This window comes from Trichoderma citrinoviride, assembly GCF_003025115.1.
Source record: "Trichoderma citrinoviride strain TUCIM 6016 unplaced genomic scaffold BBK36scaffold_21, whole genome shotgun sequence".
NCBI classification, from domain to species: Eukaryota; Fungi; Ascomycota; class Sordariomycetes; order Hypocreales; family Hypocreaceae; genus Trichoderma; species Trichoderma citrinoviride.
In genome coordinates, this window is record NW_020194729.1 from 52156 (window position 1) to 69660 (window position 17505).

General features: G+C 56.5%; 7 protein-coding genes across 7 annotated transcripts; 3 read left to right on the plus strand and 4 right to left on the minus strand.

Annotated features, from left to right (window-relative positions):
* Nucleotides 1-484: 484 nt before the first annotated feature.
* Nucleotides 485-2621, minus strand: BBK36DRAFT_62232 (hypothetical protein; the record flags this gene model as incomplete). Its single annotated transcript, XM_024898381.1, has 4 exons — nucleotides 485-566; nucleotides 661-1460; nucleotides 1530-2393; nucleotides 2436-2621. The coding sequence occupies 4 exons, from the start codon at nucleotides 2619-2621 to the stop codon at nucleotides 485-487; spliced, it is 1932 nt and encodes a 643-aa protein (XP_024745153.1).
* Nucleotides 2622-3874: 1253 nt separating this feature from the next.
* Nucleotides 3875-6771, plus strand: BBK36DRAFT_1136698 (Poly(A) polymerase). Its single transcript, XM_024893073.1, is given in 9 exon segments — nucleotides 3875-3986; nucleotides 4079-4308; nucleotides 4395-5111; nucleotides 5196-5901; nucleotides 6004-6124; nucleotides 6189-6288; nucleotides 6385-6591; nucleotides 6608-6631; nucleotides 6684-6771. 6 exon segments carry the CDS (start codon nucleotides 4162-4164, stop codon nucleotides 6436-6438), a joined length of 1845 nt encoding a protein of 614 aa, XP_024745154.1. The 5' UTR covers nucleotides 3875-3986; nucleotides 4079-4161; the 3' UTR covers nucleotides 6439-6591; nucleotides 6608-6631; nucleotides 6684-6771.
* Nucleotides 6772-7267: 496 nt separating this feature from the next.
* Nucleotides 7268-9073, minus strand: BBK36DRAFT_1130763 (tubulin nucleotide-binding domain-like protein; the record flags this gene model as incomplete). The annotated part of the gene is made up of 3 exons (XM_024891874.1): nucleotides 7268-7535; nucleotides 7648-8616; nucleotides 8796-9073. The coding sequence occupies 3 exons, from the start codon at nucleotides 9071-9073 to the stop codon at nucleotides 7268-7270; spliced, it is 1515 nt and encodes a 504-aa protein (XP_024745155.1).
* A 668-nt stretch (nucleotides 9074-9741) lies between these two features.
* Nucleotides 9742-11721, minus strand: BBK36DRAFT_1136700 (hypothetical protein; the record flags this gene model as incomplete). Its single annotated transcript, XM_024893074.1, has 3 exons — nucleotides 11097-11721; nucleotides 10643-11032; nucleotides 9742-10574 (listed from the first exon to the last, which is right to left on the minus strand). Exons 1-3 carry the CDS (start codon nucleotides 11611-11613, stop codon nucleotides 9745-9747), a joined length of 1737 nt encoding a protein of 578 aa, XP_024745156.1. The 5' UTR covers nucleotides 11614-11721.
* An 810-nt stretch (nucleotides 11722-12531) lies between these two features.
* BBK36DRAFT_1163551 (Pkinase-domain-containing protein) lies at nucleotides 12532-13588 on the plus strand (the record flags this gene model as incomplete). The annotated part of the gene is made up of 2 exons (XM_024894550.1): nucleotides 12532-12600; nucleotides 12662-13588. The coding sequence occupies 2 exons, from the start codon at nucleotides 12532-12534 to the stop codon at nucleotides 13586-13588; spliced, it is 996 nt and encodes a 331-aa protein (XP_024745157.1).
* Nucleotides 13589-14047: 459 nt separating this feature from the next.
* BBK36DRAFT_1173077 (hypothetical protein) lies at nucleotides 14048-15151 on the minus strand (the record flags this gene model as incomplete). Its single annotated transcript, XM_024895823.1, has 2 exons — nucleotides 14048-14867; nucleotides 14937-15151. 2 exons carry the CDS (start codon nucleotides 15149-15151, stop codon nucleotides 14048-14050), a joined length of 1035 nt encoding a protein of 344 aa, XP_024745158.1.
* A 669-nt stretch (nucleotides 15152-15820) lies between these two features.
* Nucleotides 15821-17004, plus strand: BBK36DRAFT_1173078 (hypothetical protein; the record flags this gene model as incomplete). Its single annotated transcript, XM_024895824.1, has 2 exons — nucleotides 15821-15830; nucleotides 15902-17004. The coding sequence occupies 2 exons, from the start codon at nucleotides 15821-15823 to the stop codon at nucleotides 17002-17004; spliced, it is 1113 nt and encodes a 370-aa protein (XP_024745159.1).
* Between the last annotated feature and the right edge of the window lie 501 nt (nucleotides 17005-17505).

A 17505-nucleotide genomic window follows, 5' to 3' on the forward strand; every position in this document is an offset into this window, starting at 1 on the left:
CTCTCATGAGAGTTGCGATGATGTGGTGACTACGATATCAAGGGAGGTAGTGTCCAGCAACAGAAGGAATGAGAAAAGCCAAATAAAAACTCAATTCATCAGAGATTGGCCGCCTATGAACCAGGTATCACACACACAGACACCCCTTGACCCTTACCTTACCTTTGCCAGCCAGAACACCAAAAAAAGAAGAAGAAAACAGAAAAAAAGACAAGGCCATCAGGAACACAAAGAGCGGTTCCCCCCTTTTCGAGATTTTTTGCCCACCTTCATACGCCGCCACCCACTTTCCCGTTGTCCCAACCCCCTTTAGAAAAGCCATTCCTCGTAAAAGTACAGAGAGAATACAGAGATAGGAAAGATGATGGTAAAAGAAAACAAAAAAGGAGAAAAGAAAAGAATGGAATGGAATGACGGAATGACCAGACCAGCAGACCACACGCCAAAGGAGAGGACCTCGATGGGAAGACACCTCTCGAGTCTCTCATGAGCCGCCTTTCAAGGCTGCGCCGATAGGGACGCCTCGCTCCACTGGAGCGTGGTACGCGCCTATACTCTGAAAGCCCCTATAGAACGAGGAGAGGATCCTGTTAGCATGAATCCAGAAGGGGGGAGGGAAAAAAAAAAGGAGAAAGGGGGAGGCTAGTCTGGTAAGCATACTTCATCAAGTCAAATCCTTCCTCCTCAGGCTCGTCCGCAGCATCTGCAGACTCACGAAGGCCCGACTTTTGCGGCCGAGACGGGCTGCTTGGCGGCGACTTGCCGAGCGCAGGCGGGCTGCTGCTCCGGGGCGGCGCCTCTCCGGCGACCCTCGAAGGGCTGACTTCGTACGGCCCCAGCGGCTTCAGCGGCGTGCTGCCAATGTCGGCATACTTCCAGAACGGCGCCGGCGAGCTGGTCGGCATATGCTGGCTGGGCCGCTGGGCGGTGCTCGGAGGCGCAAGCTTGGGATGTACTCTCGGCGGCGCCGGCGTGACGAAGGACGCATTGTCGTCTTGCATGTACGACGACGTCAGGGTGGGCGACTGAGGCTGGAAGCCGGAAAAGGATGCGTCGGCCGCCGTGGATTTCCGCGCTCGGGGCAGCGGGCTGCCGTCCGCGGTCAGGCCCGAGCTTCGGTCCGCCTTCCGGCCGTATGCGCGATCCGGCGTCGACTGGAGGCCGCGCATGGCCGACTGAGGGGGCGGCGATACAAGCGGCGATCCTCGCCTCTTTTGCGCAGACGAGGGATCCCTGGCTAGGACGTCTTTAGGGCCGTGGGTAATGTAATTCAAGTGACTCGGTGACGACGGGACAGACGATCCCCTGTGGCCGCCGCGCCCGATTTTGTACGCATTCCGAACCATCTCATCGCGGGCCTCGGGCACGATGTGCCACTTCATGCCTTTGCCGGGTTCGTCGGTAGTGCGGGCGACCTTGTCGAACGACTTGTTGAGGGAGAGATTGTGGCGAATGGAATTCTAAGGCCCAAAGGTCAGCCGGCGTCATCGAAGCAAAGTAACGGTGCCCATGCGACTGAAGCTACTCACCTGCCAACCGGCTGCGTGCTGGTGGCGATAATACGAATACGTGCTCATGATGAAGTTATAGATGCCATTCAGGTTCAGCTTGCCGTCGGGCGCATTGAGGATGGCCTGCGTGATCATCTGGGCGTAGCTGTACTGGGGCTTTATATGCTGATTCTCGTCGAGGCTGAGGTCTACGCCGCTGGCACCAAGAAGACCCCCAGGAGTGCTGGCCGCAACAGGCGACTTGGCGACCGTCGCCGCGCTGTGGTCCTGAGACGACGTCGGCGTGCCCGGTCGCTTCACACCCGCCTTGGCCGGTGTGTCCAGAGCGTACTGGCGAGGCTGCGCAGCCTTTGGCGTATCGATGCTGCGTCCGCAGCGCTGCAGAAACATGGGATGGATGTGAAGCGCGCTGAGTTCCGAAGGGAGGACAAACATCATCTCGACGTTGCCAATCTCAATGACCTCGCCGCTCGTCAGCGGATGCGAGGTCTGGGGCTTGATGGGCTGGCCGTCGACCTTGGCGCCGTTGCGACCCTTGATGTAGAGCATCCAGATCTCGTCCTTGGAGTTGAAGGAGATGGTGGCATGCTCGCGCGACACCATCTTGCTGGGGCCGAGGTCAATGTGCACGGCGGGCTGGCCGCTGTCGCTACTGGCGGGCGCGCCATGGGAGGGTTCGGGCGAGCGGCCGATGTTGACGTTGAGCTTGGTGATGTAGTAGGTCCAGTCCTGCGCCGCCACCTTTGCGTATGCCTTGACGCCGTTGCCGTTGGCCTCGTGGATGGAGTTGGAGTGGTCCCTGCTGGCCTGGACGGGCTGGGAGCGCAGCTGCTGGGTGACCTGGGCCACGAGCAGGTCGTCCTGGGCCCTGGGCGAGTGCGACTGCGACTGCGACTGCGACTGCGACGACTCGGGCGCCTGCGAGTGCGAGGGAGCGCCGGGCGGGAGGCTGTCGGGGTGGTCGGGCGAGAGGGCCCTCTTGCGACGCTTTGCGGGCCGGCTGGGCGACGAGCTCTCGAGGTCTGCGGCGGCGACGTCCTTGTCCTTGTCGTCCTTGTCCTTGCGCAGGTCGCGCCGGCCGCGCTGGGCTCTCTTGGCCGATGCCGGCATCGTGGGTGGTGACGTTGCGTAGGGGAGTTGGTGTTTAGTATGACCTGGAGTTACCTTGGGTGAGGTTGCGGTATTCGATGCTGCGGAGATGCTTCTTAGCCGGCGCCGTGGAGGTAAGAAAACAAATATTTTTTTCCGTTGCCTAGTAGTACTACACTTTTTTTTTTCTCTCTCTCACAGCGTCACTTGATGCTGCTCCTCGCTTTGCACAACCACGCCCACAATCACAGCCAGCGTGTATCTGCACGGCAGTGTTATAACGAGGACAAGTGGCAGTCTTTTTTTCTTCCCTTGGGCGGCGCATCAGAGGCCACAGACTCGGAGCCTGCGGTCAGAGGTCGAGCGCCGCGGGCTGGCATTTAAAGAGTGAACCAGATCCATCCAGCGTTGCCGTAGTTTTCGGATGGCTTGCTCAAACACAATCGCGTTCGCGTCGGCGACCCACCACTTTAGATGTGGAAACCTTATTGTGGAGGGGGGGAGGGACCTGGGCAACCGGTACAGGGTACGCGCAGGGGTGGTATTTTTCGTTAGCCTGCGGCCCCCTCCAATGCAGGGCGCCCAGCGCGGAATGCCCCTCTGCCGTTACCGGAGATACCAGCCACGCGCTGTACCCGTCCAGCAAGAGTGACACCTTACACCAAGCCCAGCGCCATCAGATGATTCTTCCAGTCTTTTCTTTTGCATATTCTCTTCTGCATTTTCTTACGAGAGAGGGTGAATTTTGCTCATGGTCAGAGAAGGCTGGAGAACTGTTACATGTAATGTGTTTGCCCTCCCGTGAACCCTGTCGTATTATCGTTTCTCCCTCGAGAGCAAAGTACTCGGTACGTCTTTATCGACAAGACCCTGTGCCTCACACACGTACTAACTGGTAAAACACAAGGGCAGCACTGCGTCACACTCCAACCGGCAAACTCCTGCTCCTGTATGTATATCCAGGGATCTGCTTCTCGTCGACACCCTCGACAGGACTGGTGCTGTACTTGTGCTGTACTTGTACTTTCTTCATATGTTGTACTACGCACTCGTAAATACTGTAGGCAATGCCCTGCAGCCGGGCTGCTCGACATCTCACGTCGTAACACCTTGTCCTGGTCCTGCTTGTCTCAGCAACCTCGAGCATGTGCGCAGAACTTACATGCATATCATCCCTGCTGCTTTAGCGCCATGGCAAGGTCTGGGCCGGAAAATATATTCTTCCAGCCAGCCTCAAGCCGACCGGGTTAATCCACTTGCGGACTAGCCTCTGCCGTGCACGCACCCTGGCCGGCCTGAAGCCAAAGAGGTGGAATTTCGAATCTCAAACCCGCAAGCCAGTTCCGTAAATACCATCTTGACCGTGATTTCTGAGCGTCAGCAGAACAGCGAAAAGGAGACGAACTCGCATAGCACCACTACACGAATAGCCGCTACCCGACGCGATACAGAACACATTCATCAGCAGCACCGAGCGACGACGGCGCTCAAACGCCACCCCAGAGGCTCTCCTCGCGCTTGGGGATGCCCTTGAGCCCAACAGCTTCGACCGCGACAAACCATGGCTAGCGAGCAGAACTACGGCGTGACGCCGCCAATCTCAGTCACTCTGCCCACCGAGGCGGAGAATCGCGCCAGCGATGCCCTCCTCGAGGAGCTCCGGCGCCAGAAGACGTTCGAGAGCCCGTCAGATACCGAAAAGCGGCATGTCCCAACACCCTGCGCTGCACGCCTCGTGCTCGTCTTCACTAACCTGTTGAGTTGTACAGAATGGAAGTTCTCAGGTCGCTGCAGGAAATCTGCAACGAATTCGTCCGAAAAGTCGCCAGAGAAAGAGAACCCAAAAACGAGATCCTCATCAAGAACGCCAGGGGCAAAGTCTTCACCTACGGTAGTTTCCGCCTTGGTGTGTTCGGGCCGGGCTCGGATATCGACACGCTCATCGTCGCGCCGAAATACGTTACTCGCGAGGACTACTTCAACTACTTCCCCGACCTGCTCGTCTCAATGGCCCCTCCCGGCGCCATCACCGATCTGACGGTCGTCAAGGACGCCTTTGTGCCCATCATCAAGTTCGAATATTCCGGCATCAGCATTGATCTAATCTTTTCTAGAATCATACAGAAGCAGATAGCCCCCGATTTCCATAGTCTCAAAGACTCTAGCCTGTTGCGCGGTCTGGACGAGGCAGAGCTGCGATCCCTGAACGGCACCCGAGTGACAGACGAGATTCTCGAATTAGTACCCGAGAAGAGCACGTTCAAGCTTGCGCTGCGAGCCATCAAGCTATGGGCACAGCGCCGAGCCGTATACGCGAACATCATGGGCTTTCCCGGCGGTGTCGCCTGGGCGATGCTGGTGGCCCGCGTCTGCCAACTGTATCCCAAGGCTACCATGTCGGTTATCGTCAACAAGTTCTTCTTGGTCATCGGCCAATGGCGCTGGCCACAGCCCGTGCTGCTGAAGCCCATCGAGGGCGGGCCTCTCCCTGTTCGCGTCTGGAACCCCAAGGTACGTACGGGGAAGACTGTCACTGTCACCTTGGCGATCCTCCGTCATGTATTTCTGCTGACCCGATTGCTACTCGTCACCTAGGTCTACAAAGGCGATTCATTCCATCTCATGCCCGTCATTACCCCCGCCTACCCTTCAATGTGTGCGACATTCAACATCACTCGATCCTCGATGACCATTATCCAGCGCGAGCTCCGCCGCGGTCTGGAGATTTCCGAACAGATCATGGTGGGCAAGCGGCCGTGGAGCGACCTGTTTGTCAAGCACACCTTTTTCACCTCAGGCTACAGATACTACATCTCCGTAGTGTCTGCAAGCAAAGACAAGGAAGCGCACAAAGTGTGGTCGGGATACGTCGAGTCCAAGATCCGGATGCTCGTGCAGAAGCTGGAACAGCACCCCTCGATCGCACTTGCGCACGCCTTCAACAAAGGATACGATCGACGACACCTGTGCAGAAACGAACAGGAAATTGGGCAAGTGCAAGAGGGTAGTCTCGAGTTCATGATCAAGGACTGGGACGACAACAAGCTCAACGGGGCAGCCATCAAGCCAGAGAAAGTCGAGGGTGACAGCAAGCCTAATGGGGCAGACATCATCCAGCCGGAGAAAGTCGAGGGCGAAAGCAAGCTCAGCGACATACCCGTTAAACCAGAGATGGACGAGGCCGAGAGCAAGCTCAGCGAAGTAGCCATCAAGACAGAGACCAAGGACGGTTCTACAGAATCTGTTTTCCCAGTCGAGGTCTACACCACTACTCACTACATCGGCCTCGAGCTGGAAGAAGGTATGTTCTTTCCACCCCCCTCCCCCTCCTTTTTCCCCGTTTCCACTGTCTCTACTTTCGAGAACTTGGAGCCACCCGTGTTGTGTGATGCTGATTTTGCAGGCGCCAAATCTCTCGACCTATCGTATCAAGTAGATGAGTTCAAGGTACTGTGCACGTCGTGGAAAAAGTATCAGGAAGACTTAGAACACTTGGTGTCTTTGGGCGTGCAGCACGTTCGAAAGTAAGTCCTCGCGGGACCTCTCTCTCTGTCTACCACCAAGGATATGCACTGATGTTGTCCAAAGCTTCAACCTCCCAGACGACGTCTTCGAGCCCGGAGAACAGAAGCCTCAGAAGAAGTCGAGCGCTAAGAGCCTTGCAAACAAGAAACGAGGCGCGCCAGAGGTAATACTATCGCATCGACTCTGTTCCCCGCGCTGGGGGATGCGATACACAGCCCCAGCCCCCTGCGACCCGGACAGCGTACTGACCAGTTGACAGGACAATACTCCTCCGGCAAAGAGACAGCAAGCATCGGTTGCAGCCGCCGGCTGAGGAGAACAGATGCCATCCGTGTCGTATGATTCGAGCCTTGAAATCGTTTGGACACATGCTTTCCTGGATCTCAAGCTGACGTTAAGGAAGTGGGCGCCTCCGCTGCCCCCTACCCATGAAGTCGTAATCCTGGCTGGCTATCGACCGGCAGCTCAAGCGTTGCGATCTCGCCATACGATCTCGCCAGCATGATTTGCCTTTCCGGCTCTCTTGAGATATTCTAACCCTACCCCCTTGATCTTTCTTTTGCATTGTTCGTTCTTTCTTCTACCTTGTTCTTTTCTTATCTCTTTACGTATATCGCCATCTTCGAGGCAGACATTCGAGGTACATAAAAAACAAATGGCGCCTAATCTGATATTAGCAGGACGATGAGAGCTGTAACTCGCGACAGTACCGCCTCACACCGCATACTCTTTTACGATTCCGTAGCGATTTTCCTTCGGTCGTATGTACATTGACACAGAAGTCCTCTGGGATGATTCTTCGTTTATTCAGTCGCGTCTTCTAGTCATAATTTGCATTTAAATCCATCTGAGGGGGGTTACAATTTAGATAGATTTGGCTTGCTACGAATGCAATAAACTCGAGACATTAAGTCCTAGTCTTTGAACAATCCGTGAAGATGTGTGAGACAGTAGTGAGCTCCCGGCCTTTTCTCCCTTGATCACCATCAAGTAGTAATAGAGCACCGCTTCGAATTCGTACGCCCCAACGCCGGCTACTCCAGCCAATGACGAAGATGAAATGCCTCTTTTCTCGGTCCACGAGACAAAAGTCTCACACAGAGATCACGTCAGGTCAACATCAGATCAGACTCTTCCCCCCATCACAGGTCGTCATCCCCCGAATCACTCCCACTCGACCACTCATCCTCATACGCAGCCCCCAGCTCCGCCAGCCCGTTGACCAAGTTCTCCCGCTCCTCGAGCGAAATGGACGGCGCGACCTGGGTGCGCAGGTTCTTCATCTTGTGCACGATGGAGCCGTCCGAGGCCAGGGACGTGTGCACGGGGATGCTCTCGCGGCCGTGGAGGTCGTAGTTGTATATTGAGGGGAAGCTGTCGAGGAGGGGGTATAGAAGGGGGGTTTGGTGGCTGAAACGAGTGTTGCGAAGTTTTGTGTGTTAGCCAGTAGTGGACAAAAAGGTTATGCTGTTTTCTCTGTGGAAGTGAGTTGGTACATAAGGGGAGGGGAGGGTGGGCTTACTTTCGAATGATGGAGCTTCCTATGATGGGACGCTGGTCCGTCGTCGTCACATCCATGGACCCGTCTTCAACGCCCTCGGGCCTGCGAACAGACGACAGCCGGCCAAACGCCCGCTCACTGCCGTCGCCGCTCCTCCCCAGCCTACCGCCGTCCTTCAAGCTCCCAATCTGCGACAAGTCCAGCTCCGGCCGCTCCCCCGAGGAGGAGCAGTCCACGGCGTGCGGTCCGACGCCCATCCTCATGTTGGCAAGGGTCTGGCGGCCCGACACGTTCAGGCACTGCGCCATGTCAGCCAGCCCCAGCGGCCGCGACGAGGAGCCCCCGCCGAGCCGCAGCCGGGACTGCAGCGAGGCGCTCTCCGCCGCCGTGGCCAGCAGCGCGGAGACGTGCCACGCCGACGTGCTGTCCAGGGAAATGCTCGCGGGGACCCGCGCGTCAGGGACCCCCAGCGGCACCACCATGGACGCCTGCGCGCACGCCGAGTTGAGGCTCAGCGCCGTGTTGGCCAGCCTCATCCTCCGCTTCTCCCGCGCGACGCCCGCCACGGGGCTCTGCACGCCCCAGACCCAGATGGTCGTCTTCGGATGCTCGTCCCGCAGCCGTTCAATGTAGGAGCTCGCGAAGCCGCCCCAGGCGTCGTCCAGCGAGGCATACACCTGCACGCCCTGCATCTGGTCGCACTCCTCCACAAACGGCCGCCAGTCCCGGTCGACAATCTCGTCTTCCTTGTCCAGCGACTCAAACAACTCCGCGCCCGTCTCGAAGCGCTCAAACGGCATGATGCTCGAGTTGAGCTCAAAGTCGTACAGCTGCACGAGCGACTTGGGGTGGTAGTAGACGCGCGAGTAGTCGGACCAGTAGCGCACGTCCGAGGGCTGGAGGCGCCTTGGCTTGATGCCCGCGTCGAGGTCTCTCTGGTAGGTGTTTTGAGAGAGGGGCGTCTGCTTGTGAACCGCCGGTTTTCCTGGCCTATTCTCATCACTCAACATTAGCCGTGAGAAAGAACAAAGGTGGGTGAGCACCTTGACGGGCTTATACCAAAGAATTCAGCAAATTAAGCAAGCAAATTCTCCCTATGAAACCCCCCCATTTCTTCAGGAGACTCTTCTTTCAACTCTCATCCGACAAGGAAGAACTTGGAAACTCACCACAGAGCAGCCAGAGCAGGATCCTGCCCCGGCGCAGCCTCATACATGGGATTGACCTTTCTCAGCGGCCCAAACCCGCCCTTCAGATCATACACGACCGCCCGCGGCAGGAACGTCTCCGATCCATCCTCGCCGATGCCCGGCCGCCAGTGGATATTGTGGTCGACGAGCGAGGTCTCGTCCTCGGCGTATGTGAAGTAGGATTCTTGAGCGTTCCAGAAGTGCGTGGCGACGTAGTTGCTCAGATTGCCCAGCTGGAGGGTGACAATTTCCCGCATTGCGTTGAGCCTCTTTAGAATAGAGTATTCGAAGAAGAGATATATTAACGAACTGATAAAGATTTGAGGCAAAATGTCGTGAGGATCGATGTCGTCTTTTCCTTCTCACCTGAGCGTTACAGGGTATAAAGACCATATGAAAGTCATTTTATATGGGCATCAGTTTGGTGGTGAATATTAGTCAGCACTCTACGTTGAGCGGATATTGAACCAGTTTAGGTAGAGATGCTGTCTCTTGCAAGCTACTGTACCTTATGTAAACAACTACTTACTTCGAAATTTGTGATGAGAGAATGTTAAATCCCCCTTGTACCTATTCAATAGCCCTTCTGCTTTTAGGTATGCATATTGCTACGGCGGGATCAAACGCCTGGTGGGGAGAAACAACTTGGAATACTACTACTAGTATGGAGAGTTAATTACAATGTATATACGGTAGACACATATACCGTCCGCCTCTTTGACATTTCATGCAGAGTCATGACAATCGTCGAGGCATCTTTACAGCTCACATCATACCGCCTGCAACAAGTGAGCAAGGAATGTCCCTTTTGACAAGAGAAGGGAGTAAAAGGGGGTTGGGGACACACAGACTTGGACGTGAGCATGCTAAAGGAAAAGGAGCAAGGAAGTAATGAAGGAAAAGCCCCCGACATACAGCAACAGATTCATCACCTTGCAACCAGCCCGTCCGGTCGAACGAGCCATGATGTGAAATACCCAATCACGCCGATACTGCTGACAAGCTCGAGCGTAAGCCTGCTGTTGCACCTGATTTGACCAGCCAGCCCCAAAAGCCCCAGCGGGTCCTGGTGTTGAGACACTACTTCTTCACGCTTCGACTTCTTGTGCTTCTGGCGTCTGGACTTTTGGTTGACCCTGGCCAGTGGCATGTTCATCGCTATGCCGGGCCCGAACAGTTGCATCGGCGTCTCGTTCAGGCGTTCGGCCTCGAGGCTCAACCGCAAGCTCTCAGCCCAACTTGCCATCTCCAGGGGTCGATGGTACTGCTCGGGGAGGAACGGACGGCCCCAGGAAGGGGCGGAAAACGAGTACATCTCCATCGGCTGGCGGCAGATGAGAGCCGATTGCGATGAGGAGCTGATGGCCTTTTGTCGCCGCCACCGCACGCACTTGAGCGACGCCGAATGCCGGAGCCTTGCGCTTCCATCTGGTGACATGAGCTGCTCCACCAGCTTCTTGAGATCTGTGGAGACGAGCGGGCGCACATATTCCGAATTCATCAACACGCTGGCATCCATCACATCGTAGTCAGAGTCGGAGATGCTCGAGACGGCATAGACGTCAGAAGCTTCGGAGGGTACTCCGGGGGCACTAAACGAAAAGTAGGCAATGTTCTTGTCACGCAGGCTGTCATCGATGCTTTGCTTGGAAGCGAGAGCCTCGCGACTGTCAATCTCATCGGCGCGCGCCAACAGGGGGATCACGTTAGTTGTGTTTTGCAGCACTCTGATGGTCTCTATATCTGCAGGTTCAGGTCCTATATGCAAAGTGTTAGAGATGAATGTGATTTTGTTTTTGTGAGTATGGAGTAAGCGGCAGCCGTACCTGTATGGGGCAGCAGATACAGGACTGCGTCGACGATGGGCTCTGTCCCGTTGCTCAGAAGATTCCACAGGTCGCCGTCACTGATTGGCCGGTGCAGCAGTGGGAATAGCTGTGATTCGATATACCGGACAGCCGGATGCACGCCGTCGGAGTCTCGCTGCGGAGGGCAGTCCACGAAACAGAGGTTACGGTCAAGCATCTCGTCCATTGCCGAGCTCCTTCTCCTCGGGGCGAGGGAAGGGTCCAGCTCTGCTCTCCACCATGGGTAAGGGCGGGTGCTGGCATATACTTCGGACACCTGGCCCTTGTTCTGGTTGGTAACGGGGTCAACATGGACAATGTGCTCGCTGCTTTGCGCTATGGCTGTGATGAGAGTTGATTTCCCGATCCCTTTTCGTGTCTGGTTAGCATAGACAATTCCCCCCTCATCCCATCGCCACAATGGGAAACATACCCTCTGCGCCGGTCACCAAGACCTTGAGCTTCCCCAGCGACTTTCCCGTATCCGAAAAGGGCCGGCGCCGCGGAACCGTCAGGCTGGGCATGATGAGCTGTGGCGTGTGGCTCTCTGCAGCGCCATCCGTGGCATGTTGATAGAGCCCGATGCCGCCCTGGTGAGGGCTGACGAGGCTCAGCGACGAGCTGATGCGGCTGGCAGACATGGAGGCGACGGGCGAGCTCATGGGCGAGTCGGTCGAGCTGATGACGGACTCGGGACCGGAGTTGTTCAGGTTCACGGGGGTCATGGGCCGGGAGAGGTCGTGAGGCGTTTCGCCGCCGGGCTGGGACGAGAGAGACGGTGAGGGCCACGAGATGGACGTCGAGGCGGACATGGTCGACCGGTGGCTGCTCCGGCCGCCGCGGAGGCTCGACTCGTGCTCGCTCTTGTAGGGGAACCGCTGCGTCTGGAAGCTCATATTCATGTCGCCCAGGTCGCTGATGGAATCCTCGGTGCCGACAAAGTACGTCATTGCTGGCATCGTCGCATTTGGCGTCAAGCTGTCGGGCCGCCCGTGATGGGCTGAGGCGCCGCCGCTGTTCGGAACCGGTCGCATGCTGTGCGCGAGTGTCCGGCAGGGGGCAGTTCCGGGCGAAATCGAGGGACGAGGGCGTTTCCTGGAGATGGAAGTTGAAGAAGGCGACGATGAGCTGACGTGTGATTTGGAGTTTGAATCGTTGGGGATGGCCTTTGGCAGGTCTGGTCCTTAACGCGACAGCGCAGCGTTGGCACCAGATAAGTATGGATACCGTCTCACCGAGTACTGGCCTTGTAGATGTGGCGGGCGGCCTGGTGGAGAGGCGCGACCGCGGAGAGCGGGGAACGACCTTCAGGTACCTTCCGCGCCGTACTCCATACTTGGCCGTTAGTCGAGAATGGCGCCTTTGACAGCGGATGTAAGTCGTTGAATTGTTATAGTAGTGCTGATCATGCTATAGGAGGACTGATAGACATTCAGATAATCTCTCATGTCTCTTTGTTATTAACAGGACCTAAATATTTGCTTCTCTTCATGATTTCACAGAGGACCAACCAGACCGCTTTCCAACACATACATACGGAGTACATATTCCCGTAATCCTGCTCCACGCCTTGCGCCCAGAAGACAGACCCAAGAAGCGTCCCTGGAATGCAGCGCGACAAGCTCAAGCGATACGGCTTATCGGGCTATCTAATCTAAGCGCATAGTCTCTATTTGGGGCCCACTGTAGCGGGACAGCCTGATCCTCAAACTCTAGTCCAGGATTCCCTTCTTGTGCTACCAGCTGCCAGCCTTTTCGGAGCGACATCATTTCCAGTATTGACTCATCGCTAGGCAAGCAGACGAGCTGTTTGTTTTCTTCATCTATTTGTTTGCGAGGAGTAAAGAGAAGACACAGAACCCGCCGAGATGGACGGCAAACGGCACCCTAGTTCGTTCCAGCAGCTGGAGAAGCTCGGAGAGGGCACATACGCAACTGTGAGTTGGAACCCGGCATCGCCCTGCGGCCGAGAAGTGCTTGTCGACTGATTCTATCCAGGTGTTCAAAGGCAGGAATCGCCAGACCGGAGAGCTCGTCGCTCTCAAGGAGATTCATCTCGATTCGGAAGAAGGAACGCCGTCGACTGCCATCCGCGAAATCTCACTTATGAAAGAGCTCAAACACGAAAACATTGTCGGGCTTCACGATGTTATTCACACCGAGAACAAGCTGATGCTCGTCTTCGAATACATGGACGGCGACCTCAAGCGATACATGGATACGCATGGCGAACGTGGCGCGCTCAAGCCGGCGACCATCAAGTCCTTCATGTACCAACTGCTCAAGGGCATCGACTTCTGCCACCAGAATAGAGTGCTGCACCGAGACCTCAAACCCCAGAACCTGCTTATCAACAGTAAAGGGTGTCTGAAGCTCGGCGACTTTGGCCTTGCCCGAGCCTTTGGTATCCCCGTCAATACATTCTCCAATGAGGTTGTCACCCTGTGGTATCGTGCGCCGGACGTCCTGCTCGGTAGCAGGACATACAACACAAGCATCGACATCTGGTCAGCTGGGTGCATCATGGCCGAGATGTACACTGGCCGGCCCTTATTTCCCGGCACGACAAACGAAGACCAGATTGTCAGGATATTCCGTATCATGGGCACGCCTACTGAGCGTACATGGCCGGGCATCACGCAGCTGCCAGAGTACAAGCCGACGTTCCAGATGTACGCGACGCAGGATTTGCGCAACATTCTACACGCCATCGACCCTACCGGAATCGACCTGCTTCAACGGATGCTTCAGCTTCGGCCAGAACTCCGCATCAGTGCTCATGACGCCCTGCAGCACCCGTGGTTCAACGACATCGTCCTACAGCAACAGCAGCAGCAACAGCAGCAACAGCAAGCTGCTCTGCAAGCTCAGGCGCGGAGCTTCCAGCAGGCGGTTCCATCACAGCCCTTTGACAACAACTACTAGCGGCAGCACTGGTGATTCGCGGAGTGTCCTTCACCCCAAAATTCGGCAGGGCTGGCCATCCGCAGTGTAATTTCCGGTCAAATTCGGCCACCTTCGTTTATATAAAAAGATAAAAAAAGAACATCGACTCGTTGATTATCTTTGCTGGCGATCAAAATCAACACCATTGGCGGCATACTTTCAGATGTCCTGCATTTGACCTGGAGTGTGGTACGTCATGGGTCAGACTAGACTTCGATGTTGCGGCGACTCTGGGCGTTCGGCGGTGGTTGGATGATATTGCTGATACGAAAAGCTCATCGGCCATTAATCAAGGGGAGGGCAAGACGAGATATCCATCCTTTTTAATAAGAAGCAAAGAAAGACAAAAACAGAAGCTACAAGCAAGTTTGGACTTTGCATTGCATCACAGACGCGAGGGGGCCCTTTACCATTGACTCTGTAGCGCTTGCTTAAGATTCAGTGCCTATTGACCAGACTACCATCTACGGGGCTCTTGAATTTACGCTTGTTCGGCTCCTTGGACCACGTCTCGGCGAGGGCGGCCGTTTCATCTTCCTCGGGAGCGAATCCCATGCTCAACCTAAGCTTCTGAATCTCGTCACGAACCGCCTTGGCCACATCGACCCTGAGCTGCACTGCCTCAGGATCGTCCCTCAGCGAATCAGGGTCGCCGCTCTTCTCGACCAGCCGCTTCCATGCGCTGCGGTAGTGACCGAACAAGCTGTCAGCGTCGGTTGGTTTCCCAATCATGACGCGTACCCGCTGTCCGATGCGTGGCAAGAATCGCGGGAAGCCCCTGTCCTCAGGCATGATGTCTTGCGTGCCGTGGATGAACATGGGGAGAAACTCGGGCGCCGGGTCGCTTTCGAGAATCAGGCGGGAGACACCCCATTTAAAGTATCGCAGGCCATTGTCGGGGCTCTGGTGGCAGCAGGCTTCGGGGAATATATGGACCCAAGCGTAGTGGTTGGCCGCGAATGCAGACGGCGAGACGAAGGAGTCGGAGCCGGTGGTGGTAAAGGTCATGTCGGACGGTTTGACGACGGACGAGGGGCTGGAGAGAAGCTTGATTGCCTGGGTAATGGTGGGCTGGTACAAGCCGCCCTGGGGCGAGTGCCACAGTCGGTGCGTCGGTAGCACCTGGCCGTAGCTAAAGAAGGCGGAGAAGAAGCGGTTCTTGAAGCAGATGTCGTGGGCGCCGAGGCCCCAGCGCAGGTTCTCGGGGTCGACTGCGTAGCGCAGCGGCAGAATGCCCCAGATCAGAGGATCGTCGAGCCTGGCCAGTTAGCAGAGAGTCGAGCAGATGGGGTTTGAATTGACGGCGCTTCAAATTGAGGTGGCATACACGGAGACGTGGTTGCACACAGTCAGCAGGCCGCGGTCTCGCTTCCCGCTCCTGCGGCGGTCGAGCACGCCCAGCAGGTTGTCGAGGCCGGTGACCTCGACCTTGTTGAGGCCGTAGAGAAAGGCGCGGGATGCGGCGCCCACGGAGCTCATGACGGCCACAGAGGCCAGCCTCCAGGGCGCGCCGGGGCGCGATGCGGGAGTTGGATTCGACATCGACATGGGCCGCGGCTATGCTCTGCTGCTTTCAGCTGCTGCTGCTGGGGGGAGACGAGGGCCAGCTCCGAGGTCCATGCCAGGCACTTGACGGAGGAGGCCCATGGTGGTGAGGACGTCTTGAGGTATGGAGCAGATGGAGCCTCTATTTTTTTTTTTTTTCTCGACCTGTTCCTTCCTTATTTTCCCGCCTTGGGGCCCCAACAAGCGCGGAATGTCTGCGCACTAAGTCTAGAAGAAATCCCTACAGGCACTGCTGCCCTGGACGGTTTATAGCAGCCGCGTCCACTAAAACTGCCCTGATGCAATTGATGGCGGTCCGCTAAACGCGCCCCGGGCCCCTTATCCGGTCCCCGCTGCGAGCGCTGGAGCGCCCAATTGCTGAACCACAAGCGCTGCAGAGTGGGCGTGATTGGGCGAGCACAGCGGTCTCTCTGCTTGTCTTGTTTCTTCGTACTACTACTAGTAGCCGTGCGCAAGAGGCTAGCCCCAGACGGGCAATATTTACGTAGGCGCTTTTACATGTGCTTTCTAGTATTACCTACCTTACTATAATTCCGTTGGATGTTCTTTGCTGCTGCTTCATTGCTTCATACTTCGTACTTGGTAACCCGACAAAGCACACACAGCCATTGCTTGTATACATGCTGCGGGACAGAAACAATCACAATGTCTCATAGTACGTGGTTTTCTTCTCTCCCCATTGACCTACAGCAGAAACCAGAAAACCTAACAAATCGTCCGCTACAGGCAAGCGAAACACGACCCGCCCCGTCTTCACCTCCTACGAGCGCGAGCAGGCCAAGTCCAACTGGAGCTCCAAGTCCGCCCAGCTCAGCCGCGACTCCTTCCTGCCCTTTGGCTTCTGCAGCCTCTGCCTCGAGGACGCCCGCGAGCCCGTCGCCTGCCCGCGCGGGGACATCTTCTGCCGCGAGTGCGCCCTGGAGAACCTCGTGGCGCAGAAGAAGGAGCTGAAGCGGGCGGACAAGGCGCGCCAGAACGCCGAGCGGGAGGCGGCCAGGATACGGGCCATTGAGGACGAGGAGGAGCGGGCGCGGGCGGTTCGCGACTTTGAGCTGACGCAGGCCGGGTTGACGGATGGCGTTGGCAACAAGAACGGCGCCGACAGCAGCAACGGCAACGGCAACAAGGCGATCAAGATAAGTCCGAGTGCTGCGACGACGATGGAGAGTGAAAAGAAGGAAACGGCCGTCGTCGTCCACGCAGGGTCCAAGAGAAAGTTTTCCCTCGACGCGGATGAGCTCGACCGGATAGCCGAAAACGACAAGGCAAAGGCCAGGAAAGCCATCGAGGATGAAAAAGCCGCCAAACCCTCACTGCCCTCATTCTGGACACCCTCACTCACCCCCGACGTGCAAAACAGCGGCCTGGCCCCCGTCCCAAAAAGGACCAAGACGGCGCCCACGTGTCCTGCTTCTGCGGAACACGACCCTCACACCTTTTCTCTCCAGAAGCTATTAACCATTGCCTTCAACGAAACCACAGACTCCTCCACCAAGCAGTCCGTCCGGACGTGTCCCTCGTGCCTCAAGACGCTCACCAACGCCTCCAGCCCCGTCATGGCGGAGAAGTGCGGCCACGTCCTGTGCTTCAGCTGCGTCAAGCAGTTTTTGCTCCCCTCGGAAAAGGCACATGCCCAAGAGGAGAATGGATCGCATATTGCGTGCTTCGTCTGCAGCGCACCTGTTGCCGTCACCAGCAAGCCCGTCAAGATCGCGAGCCCAAAGGACCCTCTGCCGACGGGGTTGATCAGGCTAAAGTCGGAAGGGACGGGCTTTTCTGCGCGCGGTTCGCGGACCGTGGAGAAGTCGAGCGTTGCTTTTCAGTGCTGAGCGTTGTTGCAATCACACATTATCCGATCTGCAGTACCACGGTGATTGAGCTGCGCGCTTCGTGGGACTTATCATGCCATGATACGCTGGGAACACTCCCCAACTAGTTGATTGGAGGCCAGGCGTTGTTCGGCCAATAACTTGTCGAGATCTCGCATCAGAGAAAGAGACTCTCGTCAGCATGCTCAGTAGGAGAGAACAGCTCAAGAAGGGCAAACAGGCCTTTTACCCGCGCAGCTAGTTCCAACCAGAAACCGGACAGCCAAACGAGCCGCGTTGCCCCTAATCACTTTGACCACATACAAGGGTGGGGGGGCTTTACATGCTTTCTCCCATCTTCACTCCAGACCTAGAAGTGTAATTCTAGGTAGATGGAATAGGAGAAGCCAGTTGCAAGCAAGAGGGTCCATGCTGGCCATCTTGTTGCGACGCCCCTCAGAGTCGGACTTGAACTCTCCTGTAGTGAGCTTCCACTGGGGCGTAAGGGGAGATGGAGGTTGC